At 55.7% G+C, this 13,925-nt stretch overlaps 1 protein-coding gene across 1 annotated transcript in view; it reads left to right on the top strand.

Moving 5' to 3' along the window:
- Positions 1-12,088, top strand: part of TBC1D10A (TBC1 domain family member 10A) — a 30,909-nt gene extending 18,821 nt beyond the window's left edge. The window contains exons 2-9 of the mRNA XM_087423972.1: positions 581-680; positions 4,977-5,084; positions 8,431-8,537; positions 9,238-9,352; positions 9,432-9,497; positions 10,189-10,378; positions 10,496-10,650; positions 11,252-12,088. Of these exons, the coding sequence (XP_087280098.1) occupies positions 581-680; positions 4,977-5,084; positions 8,431-8,537; positions 9,238-9,352; positions 9,432-9,497; positions 10,189-10,378; positions 10,496-10,650; positions 11,252-11,719 (1,309 nt within the window). The 3' untranslated portion in view covers positions 11,720-12,088. The remainder of the gene's footprint in view (positions 1-580; positions 681-4,976; positions 5,085-8,430; positions 8,538-9,237; positions 9,353-9,431; positions 9,498-10,188; positions 10,379-10,495; positions 10,651-11,251) is intronic.
- The last annotated feature ends 1,837 nt before the right edge of the window (positions 12,089-13,925 follow it).

Below are 13,925 nucleotides of genomic sequence, written 5' to 3' on the forward strand. Positions count from 1 at the left end.
TTTGATGGGGCTTTGAAGTGTGTGTAGGATTTTGATAAGCAGAGACAACTTAGAGAGTGTTCCAGCAAAGGGACTGGCATGAACAAAGGTTGAGAGGTGGGAAAAGGCCAGGGTGTAATTGGGGAAACGATGAGTAACTAGTTTTGCTAGAGTGAAGAGGTGAGCATATTATTTCTGTATTCGTTTGACTAGGTTTTTTGTCCAGCTCTGCACCTTGCACGCAGGCCCTCTAAAGAGGCTAATTTATTGACACAGACCCGGGACAGGAATGCTTTGCTTTGGTGCACAGATGCAGGCTCTCAGCTCTCTGTTCCAGAGGGGCATGGTGACCCCTGGCCCCTTGACTTATTGGGGGAGTAGACACTTGAACCTGGTGTCCCTCTGGCCTGTGCCTTCCAGGGAGGGGACAGTGTTCCCTCTCCTCTGTGTTAGGGTGTTCCTGAGTTAGCAGCCCTGAAGGGACCTGCAGGGATGGAAGGCAGGGGGAAGAATGGAGGCCCAGCCAGGCTGGGACTGGGGCCTAGGCCAGGGCCTTTGCTTCTCTTGGCACTGCTGATGGGCCCTGCCCTCTGCTCCACAGGCTGGAGGAAGTCCCCCTGGAGGTGCTGAGGCAGAGAGAGTCCAAGTGGCTGGACATGCTCAACAACTGGGACAAATGGATGGCCAAGAAGCACAAAAAGGTGAGGGGCCTGGCCTGGGGCCTTGTGCTGGGAGTTAGCAGCCTGCAGAGGAAGAGGAAGAGGGAGGAACTGCATCAGCTTAGAGGGGCAGGGGCTTCTCCAGCTGCCAGCTGCCTTAGGTGACCCCCATGTGCCAGCTCTGAAACGGGAGCAGAAGCTGGCTGGAGGGCAGGGCCAACCTTCACCTGGTCCTCCCAGATGACTTCAGACTCATGCAAACTTTGTCCTGGAGTCAAACTTCAAAGCCGCTCTTTGCCAAAAGCCCTTAGAGGCAGCTTTCCTCCGGCCCTCTTGGGATAAGTCCTTTTTGCTGCTTACCACCTATCAGAGAGGACTTTATAATACCAAGAACAGCTAACATGTGTTGAACATTTGTAGAGTGCTGGGCACTTGACTTGGATAATCCTTATAACACCCCAGGGAGGTTGACAGTAGTAGTATCCTCACTTTATGGATGACCTGTAGAATCAAAATTTGAACCTAGGCAGACTAATTTTAGTGCCTGTATTCTGTTTTTTTTTTTTTTTGAGGAAGATTGGCCCTGCACTAACATCTGTTGCCAGTCTTTCTCTTGTTTTTTTTTTTCTCCCAAAGCCCTGGTACATAGTTGTATGTCATAGTTGTAGAGTTGTAGCTCTTCTATATGGGACGCCGCCTCAGTATGGCTTGATGAGCGGTGAGTAGGTCCACACCCAGGATCTGAACCTGCGAACCCCGGGCCGCCGAAGCGGAATGCATGAACTTAACTGCTATGCCACCGGGCCGGCCCCACTGCCTGTACTCTAAACCACCAGAATAAGGGAACTTCACCCTCTAGATTAATTTAATGAGTTCGCTCCTGCCTCCTGGCCAAAGCAAAAAGAAAGAAAAGTAACCTCACAGTTTAATGGTCTTATAAAAATGAAAACACCCTTGGACCTTTTCTAGGCAGGCTATCTTTAGGCACTAACTCCATCACCCGATAGGCATGTCCTTGCCCACCACTCTTACGTGTGTGTGTTGATGCCCTCGACCACCTTGACAGGATCTAGTTACTCCCTGGCCTAGTGGAGGTCTGCCCAGAGAGACCCTCACAGCCAGGGTCTCTCTGCACAAGTTCCCAGTGCATGGAGTGAACCCACCGGCCCACTGTCATCAGCTGACAGGATGCTCCAGCCCAGGCTGGCACAGCTGGCTGCAGGACCTAGCAGAAAGCTCAGGACTGAAGGTCAGGCATGGGCTTGGGTCCAGGCCCACTGCCTTCCTCTCTTCATGCCCTTGGCTAGCTGTGTAACTTGGGGTGAGTCACTTCACCCTCTTAGCCTCAGTTTCCCTGGTCAAGTGGGAATGACAGTCCTGTTGCAAAGCTCCCACGAGGCAGTGACTATGCCCTGTGCCCATGGGAAAAGAGGTGTATCCAGGCCTGGGCTCTTTCTTGCTGTTCTTTGTGGGGTTTGGGGCACTCATTTTTTGCCTATTAGAAAATCTTCCTCTTTTAAAAATTTTTGTAAGGCAGCTGTTCCTCAGTTGCTTCATGCCTGACTCTGGGGTCTGTTTTCCTGCCTCACCCCTCAGGCTCTTACCCTGAGCTTCAGCTCCTTCTCCACTGTCTGTTGTGGTAACTAGTGGCTGGCAGGGACAGTGGCTCTGGCCATCTTGCCACAGCCTCCCTTGCAAATGGGGATTCCAGAGGGGAGCTTTGGGGAGCTCCTCTCAGCAGAGCAGCCAGCACCACTTCCTCTTCCCCTTTGCTTCCCTGGCACTGTGGTTAGAGGCTGAGGGCTACCCCTTCCCAGCAGGGGCCACCACAAGAGGCTTCACCCCACCCTACCCAAAGGCCCTAGACCTCTGCTCTGCTCCTGTGGCCTCAGCTGTGGCCACACTGGCCCTGGGAGCTCTTCTTGCCTGGCTGTACAGGCTTGGGCTCTCCTTGTGGTCAGGAAGTCGTGGCACAGGAAGGACAATACCTGTTTCAGGAAGTGGGTCCAGACCAAACACTTCTGGACTCATCCTGAGTCCCCAGGAGGGGGACCCAGCCCTGCAGGGAGGCAGGGCTGTGGCTGGAATGCTATCTTCCCCTGTAGGGCTCTGCTCAAGCTGTGGCCCTGCCCTCCTAGAGTTCAGCAAGCAGGGTGCGGCCTCACTCAACTGTCATCAGAGACCTCCTTTCCCGTGGTAATCCTTTATTCATCCTGTTTGCCAGAGCACTTTCTCGCTTTATCCTTACTGGTCCCCATCATTGCCTCCTCCCTAAGGCAGGCAGGTGGAGATTGCCATCTCTAGCACTTCTGTGCTGAGGAGGATTCCAGAGGCCAGAATGGGAAAGGATGGCTGTACTCCTGGCTGTCACTACCCAGCCCTGGGCTTGAGTGAGGGCTGGGCCTCTTTGAGAACCTTAGTGGACAGAAGGTGTTCCTGGGCTCCCCTGGGCAGGCCAAATATGACAGGGGGCTGTGATGATGTGGGGGCTGGCTTGGCTAATCTTGGTCCTGGGGAGAGCCTAAAGGATCTGTGGCTCTGGGCCATACTGCATCCCTTTGCTAAAGCCAAGTGGCTTCCTTAAGATACCCTTGTCCCACAGCAGCAGGAAACTGTTCCCAGAGTCTGGGGCAGTTCCCTTCCACTCTCTTCCTCTCCTCACTTTGCAGGCAGTCCCAGAAGCTTGAGCTTGGCTCCTCTGACCAGCCACTCTGCTTTTCCCCCACTGCCCTCAGCCTGTCTCCTTCCTGGTTCTTGATTCTCTCTGACCCTTGGAAAGTTTTCTCTTATTTGCATTGGTCATCAGGAAGGCTGGGCCTTCTATGCTGCCTCCTCTGAGAGTTTCCAGCAGGACTGTTTGAGGGGGTTTCCAGGGAGGGGAGGTTAGGTATGAGTGCAAGGCCCTGGGGCTTGTGTGTCAGACATCCTTCTGAGATGGAGGGGTCGAGAGGAAGCCATCATTTACTGAACACGGACAGTGTGTCAGGCCCCATACTAGGCACATTTTTTCCCCCTTCTAATAGAATCCTAAGTATTCATAGATGAGAAGTGATTGGCTCAAGGTCAGTGCTGGATTCAAACCCACATCTGGGTGCTCTTCTCACTGCCCTGAGCTCCCATCTCCTTCATTCCAGGCCAGACTGCTTAGTGCAGGGGCTGAGGGGAGTGTCAATGGCCAACTCCCCAACCCTATTCTGTAGGAGTGGTGCCGTTGCCTTTGCCCTCACTCTCCTTGACCCTTGGCCTTGAGGTCAAGGAGGACAATCAGGGTAGCTGCCTCAGAGCCTCATTCCACCCCAAGCCCAGGGGGAATTGCCTCCCTGCCTGGCTCTGAGAGGCCAGTGAAATGGAAAGTGCATGGGCTTGATCCCTTCAGCCTGTGTGCTGTAGCTAGGAGGTAGTGGGATCCCTGACAGTGTGACCTTAATATTTTTCCCACTCTTTGCCGTAGTTTCCACATTTGTAAAAGAGATGATGGTTTTTTAGATTGGGTTTTAGTAGTGGAAGTCTTTTTCTGATGAAAACAGCTAGCACATGAATTGAGCACTAGCTCTGGGTCATGAGCTACCCCAAACTCTTCCTCCCTCACCTCTTGCAGTCTGTGAGTGGTGGGGAAGACCTGTGCCATCTTAGCAAAGGCTGGGATCAGGACTTGCACCCAGGCCAGCTGCTTCTGCCTCAGGCTGGTGATCATGGGAGCTCAGGGTCAGGGAGAGCAGAGGAGGGGATTCTTGACCAGAACAAAGAGGGAGCCATTCTTATCAGCGCCCGTCTTCCTTCTGAGTTCTGCCGAGATCTCTCCTCTCTAGGCTGGCTGTGTCCTGCCACACAGCTGCTTAAACAAACATCCCTGTGAAAGTGCCTGGAGCCACATCTCTGGGCACATTCTCAGTCATCTCATGAGCTACCCTCCCGGTGGCTGCAGCTGTGCTCTGCACCCTGCAGATCCCTCCCTGGTGACATCCTATGGGGCTCCTCCAACTTGTGTGGTTCCATTTTGATTCAGAAAATGGTGATAGGGATTCAGAATTCTGTGGTAGATCTCAGGAATACCTGTGTTGTCACCGGACCAGTGGACATGGGGACTCTGCCATCACCTGGTGGCAGCATATCTAATTGCAGTCACACTCCACCGCCCTGCCCCCCACCCCCTCGGGCCCCCAAATCATAGGATCTGCATTTTAGCAACAGTAGGAAAGTTTTCTTTTCTCTCCTTTTCTGCTCTTGCTATTGTACTCACCAAAGGCTGGCCAAGCACTGGCAGAGGAGCTAAGCTGGCTTGCAGCCTCTGGGGTAGCTGCCCAGGTGCACGGGCACAGCCCTCCTTTTGACTTTCAGATCCGTCTGCGGTGCCAGAAGGGCATCCCACCTTCTCTGCGAGGCCGTGCTTGGCAGTACCTGTCAGGAGGCAAGGTGAAGCTGCAGCAGAACCCTGGAAAGTTTGACGTGAGTTGCCCTTCCTTCACCCTGCCCTTCCTTCTGTGTCTCTTGGCGTCCTCCCCATGGCAGCGATCCTCCCTGTGCTCACCTGGACCTCTGCAGTATGAGCGATGATGTAACCACCATCAAGTGCCCAACTGCCCTTCTAGCTCTTTCTCTTAACAACTACTCAGGTTTGCTTTCTTGGGCTCAGTGGGCCACCTCCCAGTTCTTGGTCCTCAGGAGGGGACACTCAGACCACTTCCCTGACTGCCTTGGGCCCTGTGCTCTGGGCCTTTGGGGGCCTGCTCAGCAGGACCACAGAACCCTAAACACTTCATGGTTTCCCATCCTCTACTCTTTCTCCTGCCTGGTCCAAGCCTGGCCAGACATGGTTCACCTGTGTTGCTTAAGGGGTTGTCAGCCCTGGGGATGGCCAGAGCCAAACTAGTATCCTTAGGGGTCAGAAGCCAGTCAGAGAGGGTGCCCTCTGCAGCCATGTGTTCCCCTCCCCAACCCTATCCATTGTTCCCTGTCCCATGGCTGCCAGGGTAGGAACACCCCTCCATTCATGGGGCTTCTTGGGGGCTGGGCAGCTCCTCCAGCCTGCTCCCTTAGGGAACTGTGGGAGGCACTTGGCTTACCCGGGGTTGCCCCGGCTTACCTGCCAGACCTGGCCCCAGGCATCAGGGTTTCTCCCAGGATCTTGGGACTGGTGACAGGCAGACAGTGAGACAGAGCTGCCAGCCACCAGCTCTTTGTTGACATACCTCAGGCTTCAGCAAACATTCCTGTCCTACCAAACCTGTTCCCTGAGAAGGGTGGGCAGGGCAGGGCAGCCTAGAGTTTCTGCTGTTGATCTGGAGTGGGTGAGAGCTGTTTGCTGGCAGCACTTGGCCCTGGGGGGTAGGGGGCGCTGGTAGAGTGTCTGGCTGGGGACAGCTCTGAATTAGGGTGATTAGGCTGTCCCACAGAGCACCAATACTAGGCCCCACTGGCGCGGTCTCTCGACTCCAGTGTCTTACTTCCAGTGGCTACATCTCTTCCATTTCAGGGGGCTGCATCCTGGGCAGAGAAGGACGCACATGGGTGGGAGCCTCACCCAAGTCCATAGCTTACCTCTGGCCACCAGAGCACAGGCATGAGAGCCGAGAGCTTGAGCGGTCCAGCTAGCCTCCTGTTAGCAGATGTGAGCAGCAGAGCATGGAGCTGTGTGTGCATTATGTGTGTGTTGAGTGGTGCATCTGGAGAGGAATTGGCCACCCCTTTGTAGTCTTGAAGGTTGCTTGTGGCAAGAGGTAGATTTGCTGAGAAAGGTCTTCAAAATGCTGTGAAGCAAAGTGGTGGGTCCCTGAGGTAGTCTTGGGAGCTGGAACAGTGGTTTTTGAGCGGCCTGGAAGGACTTTGCCTGTGGGTGATGTGGAGGAAATTGACAGGGATGAGAAGCTCTCTCTGGCTGCTGTGGGCACGTGATCCCAGGTGAGGGGGCTGCTGGTGACAGCACGTACCTATTCTTGTGCTCCCTCACAGACCCAGGTGGCCAACCCCAACCTCAGCTGTCAGGGCAGATTCTGCAGCCCCTGATGGCTCCTTCTTCTGCACTGGCTATTTCTTTCTGTTTCCTTGGGCATGGCAGGACCTTCTGTCCTTTTCTTACCTGGTTTTGCTCCCTGGCTTCACCTCATGATGGCACCAGCCCCTTCAGGCTCTCACAGAGGCTGTGGTAGCGGCATCATCTGCCACGGCCCACACCTGCCTTTCATTCCCAGTGCCTTTCTCCCCACAGGCCCTTCAGCTACATGTTTTCCTTTCTTACCAACCCCTGTGTGGTTGAGCACCTTGGGCTGCTGAGGTACCAGGTGAGCACATCCCAGGAACTGACTTTTTAGGTTCTGAGGTCCCCACCTCACAGGAACCCTTAGGAGAACTTATGGGACCCTTCTCCCCTTTCTGACGAAACAAACCTGCATTGTACTCAGACAGTACCCAGCCCTGGGCCTGACTTGGGGGGTGCATAGGACTCACATAGGCCTCCATCTTGAGGGTGTGTGGGGCTCTAGAGGTGGGGCTCTCCACCTTTTCAGCTGTGTACCTACCCAAAGACCTTCTGTGGGAGCCCCCATTCCCTTCCTCCACCCTCCAGCCTTCACCACTCTGTCAGCTTTTTCTCTCAGTACTAACTCACTCGTGTCAAGTTACCTGGCACCCCGAGTTCTTCAGTTCAATGCTGGGACATCCCCACTGAGGAGTCACAAGAGGGAACGGGGCTTGTATGAAGTCATCTGCTAGTTAGGGCCCGGGCCTGGGTCTGCACCCACTTGACGTGTTTGCTGAGGATCTGGCCTTCCTCTCGGGGGCCTCCCCTGACCCTACCCCAACCTTGCAGGCAATGTGTACTTAGTCTGCTCCCCTGTTCAGCTCTCTGAGTTTCCTTTTTATTGATTTCTTCTTTCTTGTTTTTGAAGTTGAGCTATACATACATAGAGTAAAATGTGCAAACCTTAACTGTGCAATTCAGTGAATTTTGACAAATAGTACATATCCATGTCTCCAACATGGAAATAAAGATATAGAACATTTCAAATGACCAAGAAAGGATTTTTCTTTGTGTAGTACTTTGTTTCTATAAATGATACTCATGCTATAAAATGTTCACGGAAGTTCAAAGAAAAGAGACAACTTTGTTGAAACCCCAGCACCCAGAGATGGCTCTGAGGTTAATGGTTTGACAGATGTCATGTCCTTCCAGACAGTGGTCTGTGCACATCTCACAAACACACACACACACACCCCTACCTACCTGAGTAGGTGACACCACTTGCACAGGGAGACAGGTAGCAGAGGAGTTGGGATTGGTGGCTCTGAGGCAACCTGGCTTCCAGGCCCAGCTCCACCATTTTTCTAGCCACTGAGGCCTAGGGCAAGTGACTTTTCTTTGACCCTCATCTGTGAACAGTATAATGACAGGACCTGTCTTTTGGGGTTGAGGAGAAGAGTCAGCGAGGCCCACAGGTGGCGCAGAGCAGTGCTAACAGGTGGTAGCTATGCTTTGGTAGTAGCCTTCCATCTTAAGGATGTGACACAAGGTGTTTAAGTGAGTCCTGAGTGACTAGAGGTTATTTTCATCCACAGCTATGATGGACACTCTTGCCCACGTGGGTCCTCCTGGAGCCAGGATCACCCCTTAGGGTTTCCAGGGCCCTTCCCCACTTGCCTCTTTGCCTCTGCCCAGGCTTCCTGACCTCAGGAAGGCCCAGTCCATGATGGGATTGGGTAGGCAATGCCCCTGGTGGAGGGCTCCTCCAGTACTTGAGACAGTTGTACCTCGTAGCCATCCTTATCTCCTAAAATACACCCATGACCTTGCTTCCAGGAGCTGGACATGTCCTCCGGGGACCCCAAGTGGCTGGACGTGATTGAGCGTGACCTGCACCGACAGTTCCCTTTCCATGAGATGTTTGTGTCCCGGGGAGGCCACGGGTGAGCAGGCTGGGCATGGTAGGCTGGAGATGGCTCTAGTGCCTGTCCCTCAGGGGGCAGAGGAGGTAAAATGAATTTGAGGTATCTAGGGGGCCCAGAATCTGGGGGCCCCAAACTCCACTGTTTGGTTTGGTTTGAATCTGATGCGTCCTCTTAGCATTTCCTCTTACCTCTGGGGCAACTTTCATCATTTACTCCCCAGAGTGTTAAAGCTTGCCTGCCTGGCCCTCTTCCGGAAACAAGTTTTGGTGGGGAGAAAAAGGGTTAGAGAGAGTTGGGTGGGCAGAGGGTATGTAGGAAGGAAGAGATGTGGTGGGCCAGGGGACCAAGACAGACACCTGGAACAAAGCTGTCCTGGCCAAGGGGCCATAGCTCCCAGGTGAGAGGCCCACACTTCCAGCCTCCAATATGGCCTTACCCTATATCTGGCATCTTGCCCTGGTCTTGCCCTCTGCTTTCTCTTTGAGCCTCTGCTCTCACCTGTCAAATGGGGGAGCACTTCCCTGCCTCTATCCTCTGGTGGTGTGAGAGCCCATGTGCTGCAGTGGGAGACTGACCTCTTGGTGACCCCAATCAGGTCACGTCCCCTTTCCAGGGGAGTGCAAATTCTGAGACAAGGTCTGGTCTAGTGGGACACAGGTAAAGGCAGAGTGTGGCAGAGTCACACCTGTCATCCCTGCCACACTTGGCCTCTCCACAGCCAGCAGGACCTGTTCCGAGTGCTGAAGGCCTACACACTGTACCGACCTGAAGAGGGCTACTGCCAGGCCCAGGCGCCCATTGCTGCTGTCCTGCTCATGCACATGCCTGCTGAGGTACCACCAGGCCCTGGGTGGGCGAGGGGCCGGGCAGGGAACACCTAGCAGGAAGGCCTCACATCTCTCTTTCTCACAGCAAGCCTTCTGGTGCCTGGTGCAGATCTGTGAGAAGTACCTGCCCGGCTACTACAGTGAGAAACTGGTGAGTGCTTGCCAGACTTGGGACCTGGCCTGGGACCTGCCCCAGGCTGGACACCCTTTGTGGCCTCTCCAGGCCTTTCTCTCCACAGCCACTCCTGACTCCACTTAAAACCTTCCCAGCCTTTTGTTGCTTTCTGGCTGACATCCCCAGGCCTGCCAGAGTCAGGTCTCCCAGGTTCCAGAGTCATCAGTTCCACACTTGCCTCCATCTCTGCCTCCAGCTGTCCAGCGGCTCAGCAGGATCACAGTTCCTCCAGTGCACCAAGTTCCTCCCTGCCTTGGCCTTGGCATAGGCTTAAACCTCTGCCCCTTTCTTGCCCGTCCTTCCCCTGATAACTCCTCCTTTCCCTTAGCTTTCAGCCCTCAGGGAGCTTTCCTTGACCCTGACACGTGGGACCTCCAGCACACGTTCACCCAGCGTTCCTGTTCCTGCCATGTTCTTGCCACTTAGGCCCCCTCTCCCTAGTCTCTTTGCTCCTGTGATTCATGTCTGTCTGCCCCTTTTTACTTCACGCTTCACAAGGGGGACAAGCTGTGGCTGGTTTGCTCATCACTGTATCCCAGCACCCAGCATGAGGCTGGTACCCTGCAGGCAGTAGCTGCCTGAGGAATGAACGAAGGCTGCCTGGTGCTGGGGGCCAGGGCATAGTCCCCACCCTGGTCATAGCCCCGTGGCCTCGCTGTCCCCCCAGGAGGCAATCCAGCTGGACGGGGAGATCCTCTTCTCACTGCTGCAGAAGGTGTCGCCTGTGGCCCACAAGCACCTCAGCCGGCAGAAGATCGATCCACTGCTCTACATGACAGAGTGGTTCATGTGTGCCTTCGCCCGCACCTTGCCCTGGAGCTCTGTGCTACGTGTCTGGGACATGTTCTTCTGCGAAGGTACTGGGCTGGGCTTGGGGGAGCACCCCTACCCCCAGCCCAGCCCACAGGGGGCCTCTATTTCCAGAGAAACTCCCTAAAGGCCCCCTTGCACTCACCACCTGCCCCCCCACGCAGGAGTCAAGATCATCTTCCGGGTGGGGTTGGTCCTGCTGAAGCATGCGCTGGGCTCCCCCGAGAAGCTCAAAGCCTGCCAGGGCCAGTACGAGACTATTGAGCGGCTGCGGAGCCTCAGCCCCAAGATCATGCAGGAGGCCTTCCTGGTCCAGGAGGTGCGGCCCACACCTTCCCCACACCACTGGGAGGGAGGGAGAGATGTGGGGGCCCTTTGAAGGGGGCCTGGTAACCCTCTGCCCTCAAGGGTGGGTCACCATGCCAGGCCCAGTGATCAATAGCCCAGGATGGTGTGAGTAGACCTCATCCTTCTATCTAAACAAGAAGAGGGGCCACAGAGAGGCCTAGGTTTGCAGGGCCTTGTCTGTTCTGAACCACTTGGGAATGAGAGGAGCTGCAACCCATCACCCCCTCTTCCTCCCTGGTGCCGCATCCATGGCCTTGGCTTTATTTTCCCTTTTTTCTGTCTTTGGTGGATTTTTGTCTCTCGGGCTGTAATGATGTGACACCTAGTTAGGCAAGTGGACTCATGAGTTGTGGGCAGCTTTCTCCTCTGAGGGACTGGGTCTCAAGTGCCTGGCTCACCTGGCAGTCAGCTCTAGGACTTGTGACCACTGCAGGGACCAGACCCCCATCCTTCCTAGGGTCAGCCTTTAGTGACCAGGGCTGGGGGACACTGAGAGAGAACAGGGGCCCAGGCTGGGAGGCAGAAGGGGAAGGTTTTTCCTGGTGCCCACCCGCCTGTCACTGCCCCCACAGGTGGTAGAGTTGCCAGTGACAGAGCGCCAGATTGAGCGTGAGCACCTCATCCAGCTGCGGCGCTGGCAGGAGACCCGGGGTGAGCTGCAGTGCTGCTCCCCGCCCAGGCTGCACGGTGCCAAGGCCATCCTGGAGGCGGAGCCAGGCCCCCGGCCTACCCTGCAACCTTCACCGTCCATCCGCCTGCCCCCAGACGCCCCCCTCCCTGGCTCCAAAGGCAACAAGCCATCCAAGCAGACCCAGAAGGAACAGAAGGAGCAGCGGAAGCAGGCAAAGGCGAGTGGTCACCTGGACAAGCCCCCGACCCCAAGTCAAGCCAAGATGGCGTCTGCAGCGGGAGATGCATGTCCCCCACAGGATGTGGCCCTGAAGGACCCAGTCTACCAGGACCCTGGCCCCCAGGACTCAGCCCACCACTGCTCCCAGGAGAGCCTGACTTCCCAAGAGAGTGAAGACACCTACTTGTAACCCCGGCAGCTCGGGCCTCCAGAGCGTGGTCTCTACACACCTACACAGTTCACAGACTGACACTCTAGGGCCTGCCCACCCTCTGAGGGCCTGGCTGCTGGGCCCCCGGGTGGCAGAGAGTCTGGCTGGCCCAGCACAGGTTCTACCTGAGCCTCCTTATTTATTTTCTCCAGAGTGGAGCTTGGGCCAGCCTAGCTGGGGCAGGCAGAAGTGAGGGCCGATGGGCGGGGCCTCACTCGGCTCCCTCCTCCTGGGGGGATGCTCTCCAGGGCCAGGGCGCTGACATGAGGGGAGAGTGGGGTGGAGGGTGGGGTATTTTTTGTGTAAAATAGAAACATGGTTTTTACAGAAATAAACAGTCTTGTGTAAGAGCTGTTGTGCAGGTAGGGACCAGGAAGGGGTGCCACCCCTGGTGCCCAGCATCTCTTCTCCACACCCTACAGAGCCCCTCATCCTGGCCCCAGCCCAGCACCAGAGCCTCTCTGAGAAGTACCTTGCCAGAGGGGATGCCAAATCCAGGGCCAGACCCTATTCCTGGCCCCCATTTTCCCTCACCCTAGCCCCTCTGCCTCTTGTCCACCATCTGCTGTTTATGAGGGTCACAAGGGCTAGAGCCTAGTGCTGGAGCCGAGCCTGCTCCCCAGGCCTTGATCCCTGCCCATCACTGAGGGGGAGGGGCTCCTTAAGGAGGTCGTTTCAGGGTCTTCCTCCTCCAAGGCGTAGCCTGGATGCCATTTCTGACTCCAGTAAGATTCTGAGTGTTCATCTGGGTCAGGTGCCGGCGCCAGGGGTGGGGTGAGGGGAGAAGTCTGGGTCTTTGACAAAAGGCTGTCTGCTGTTTACTAGGCACTTAGCATGTGCCAGGCTGGGCTGGTTGTGTCACATACCTGATCAGGTAGGCTCTATTATTTATCCAGATTTTCCAGATGAGGAAACAGAGGAGCTGAGTGGGAAAAATGAAGCTGATCCAGATTTGCACCCAGAGCCTCTTCAGCTACCTCTCCTGACAAGGGTGCCAGGTGACCTGACCCTGCCATTGAGGGCCCAGGCAGGCGCTATGGTCACAACCTGATGACTGGTGAGGGTGAGGACAGGGTGTCCCTGGGAGAGGCCCCCCTTCTGCTGAGGAAGCAGCTTTTCCAGTCAAACAATAGAGGCTGTTCCTGGCAGGCCACCAGCTGGGCTGGGCCTTGGGGGGAGGGGGCGGGAGAGGGAGGAGTAGAGCCTCCCTGGGAGCTTTCAGGCATCACAGGGCCTCTGCCGGGAACATCTTGTCCTGATACAGTTGGGGATACTGAGGCCTGGGGAGTCAAGGGTCACATGAGCCGATCAGGGCAGGCCACCCACTTCCTGCTTCCCGCCGCTCACTCCTATGGTTTTCTACCCCATCTGCACCTGCCATCAATGAGATGAGGGGCTCAGCCTGTAAGGACACTCCACTCCCCTATGTGGTGGCTGCACAGTGCTCCACAGGAACCCACCAAGCCAGAGAGTCCAGAAAGTGAAGGCACCACCCCGCTTCCATCCGCCTACAGTGAAGGCTCACGAGCAAGCAGGAGGCCTGCTCAGGCCTGCTGGATCCCTGTCAAGCTTTAACCTGCTTGGTTCAAAGCCTCAGATCTGAGGCCTGAGGATGCTTGGGCCAGACAAGGACCCCCCAGAGCAGGGCCTCCTTGGGCATGAAGCAAGTTTAGATGTGCTCAGGCGAAATGGGATCTGCTAATGGCTGCAGGCTCTAGGAGGCCTCAGCAGGGCTCAAGTCTCAGGTCTGAGATCTTGAGTACCCAGTCAGCCCCAGATGCATGGGTCCATCCCCCAAAGTCTGAGGCTTGGGCATTCCTGGGCCAAGCACTTAGTCTTGAGGGGGGTCTCAAGCCTTAGGCCTGGCCACCTTCAGCTCTCTACCCCCTCAGACAGAGGTGGCTGGGGTCCTCCCTGTCTCTGTGACCCTGGTGGGGAGACTTCTACTCTGAAAATTGGGTGAGAGGAACAGGTGTGGGGGCCACCAAGGCCAGGCAGGTTTCACATTGTCAGCCCACTTGCAGGGCTCACAAAGCAAGGAGGGGTATATATCAATACCAGTCCTGGACAGCCCTTGCTGCCCATCACTTCACCACCACTTTTGTCTCCACCACTCCAGCCAGCTCTGGTGGCCCTGCCCCATGCTGAGCCATGAAAGGAAGGAGAGAGAAAGGCGCCAGGACAC

The sequence above is a fragment of the Ceratotherium simum genome, chromosome 35 (genome assembly GCF_057802395.1).
Source record: "Ceratotherium simum simum isolate JZ-2026a chromosome 35, ASM5780239v1, whole genome shotgun sequence".
In the NCBI taxonomy this organism is placed as follows: Eukaryota; Metazoa; Chordata; class Mammalia; order Perissodactyla; family Rhinocerotidae; genus Ceratotherium; species Ceratotherium simum.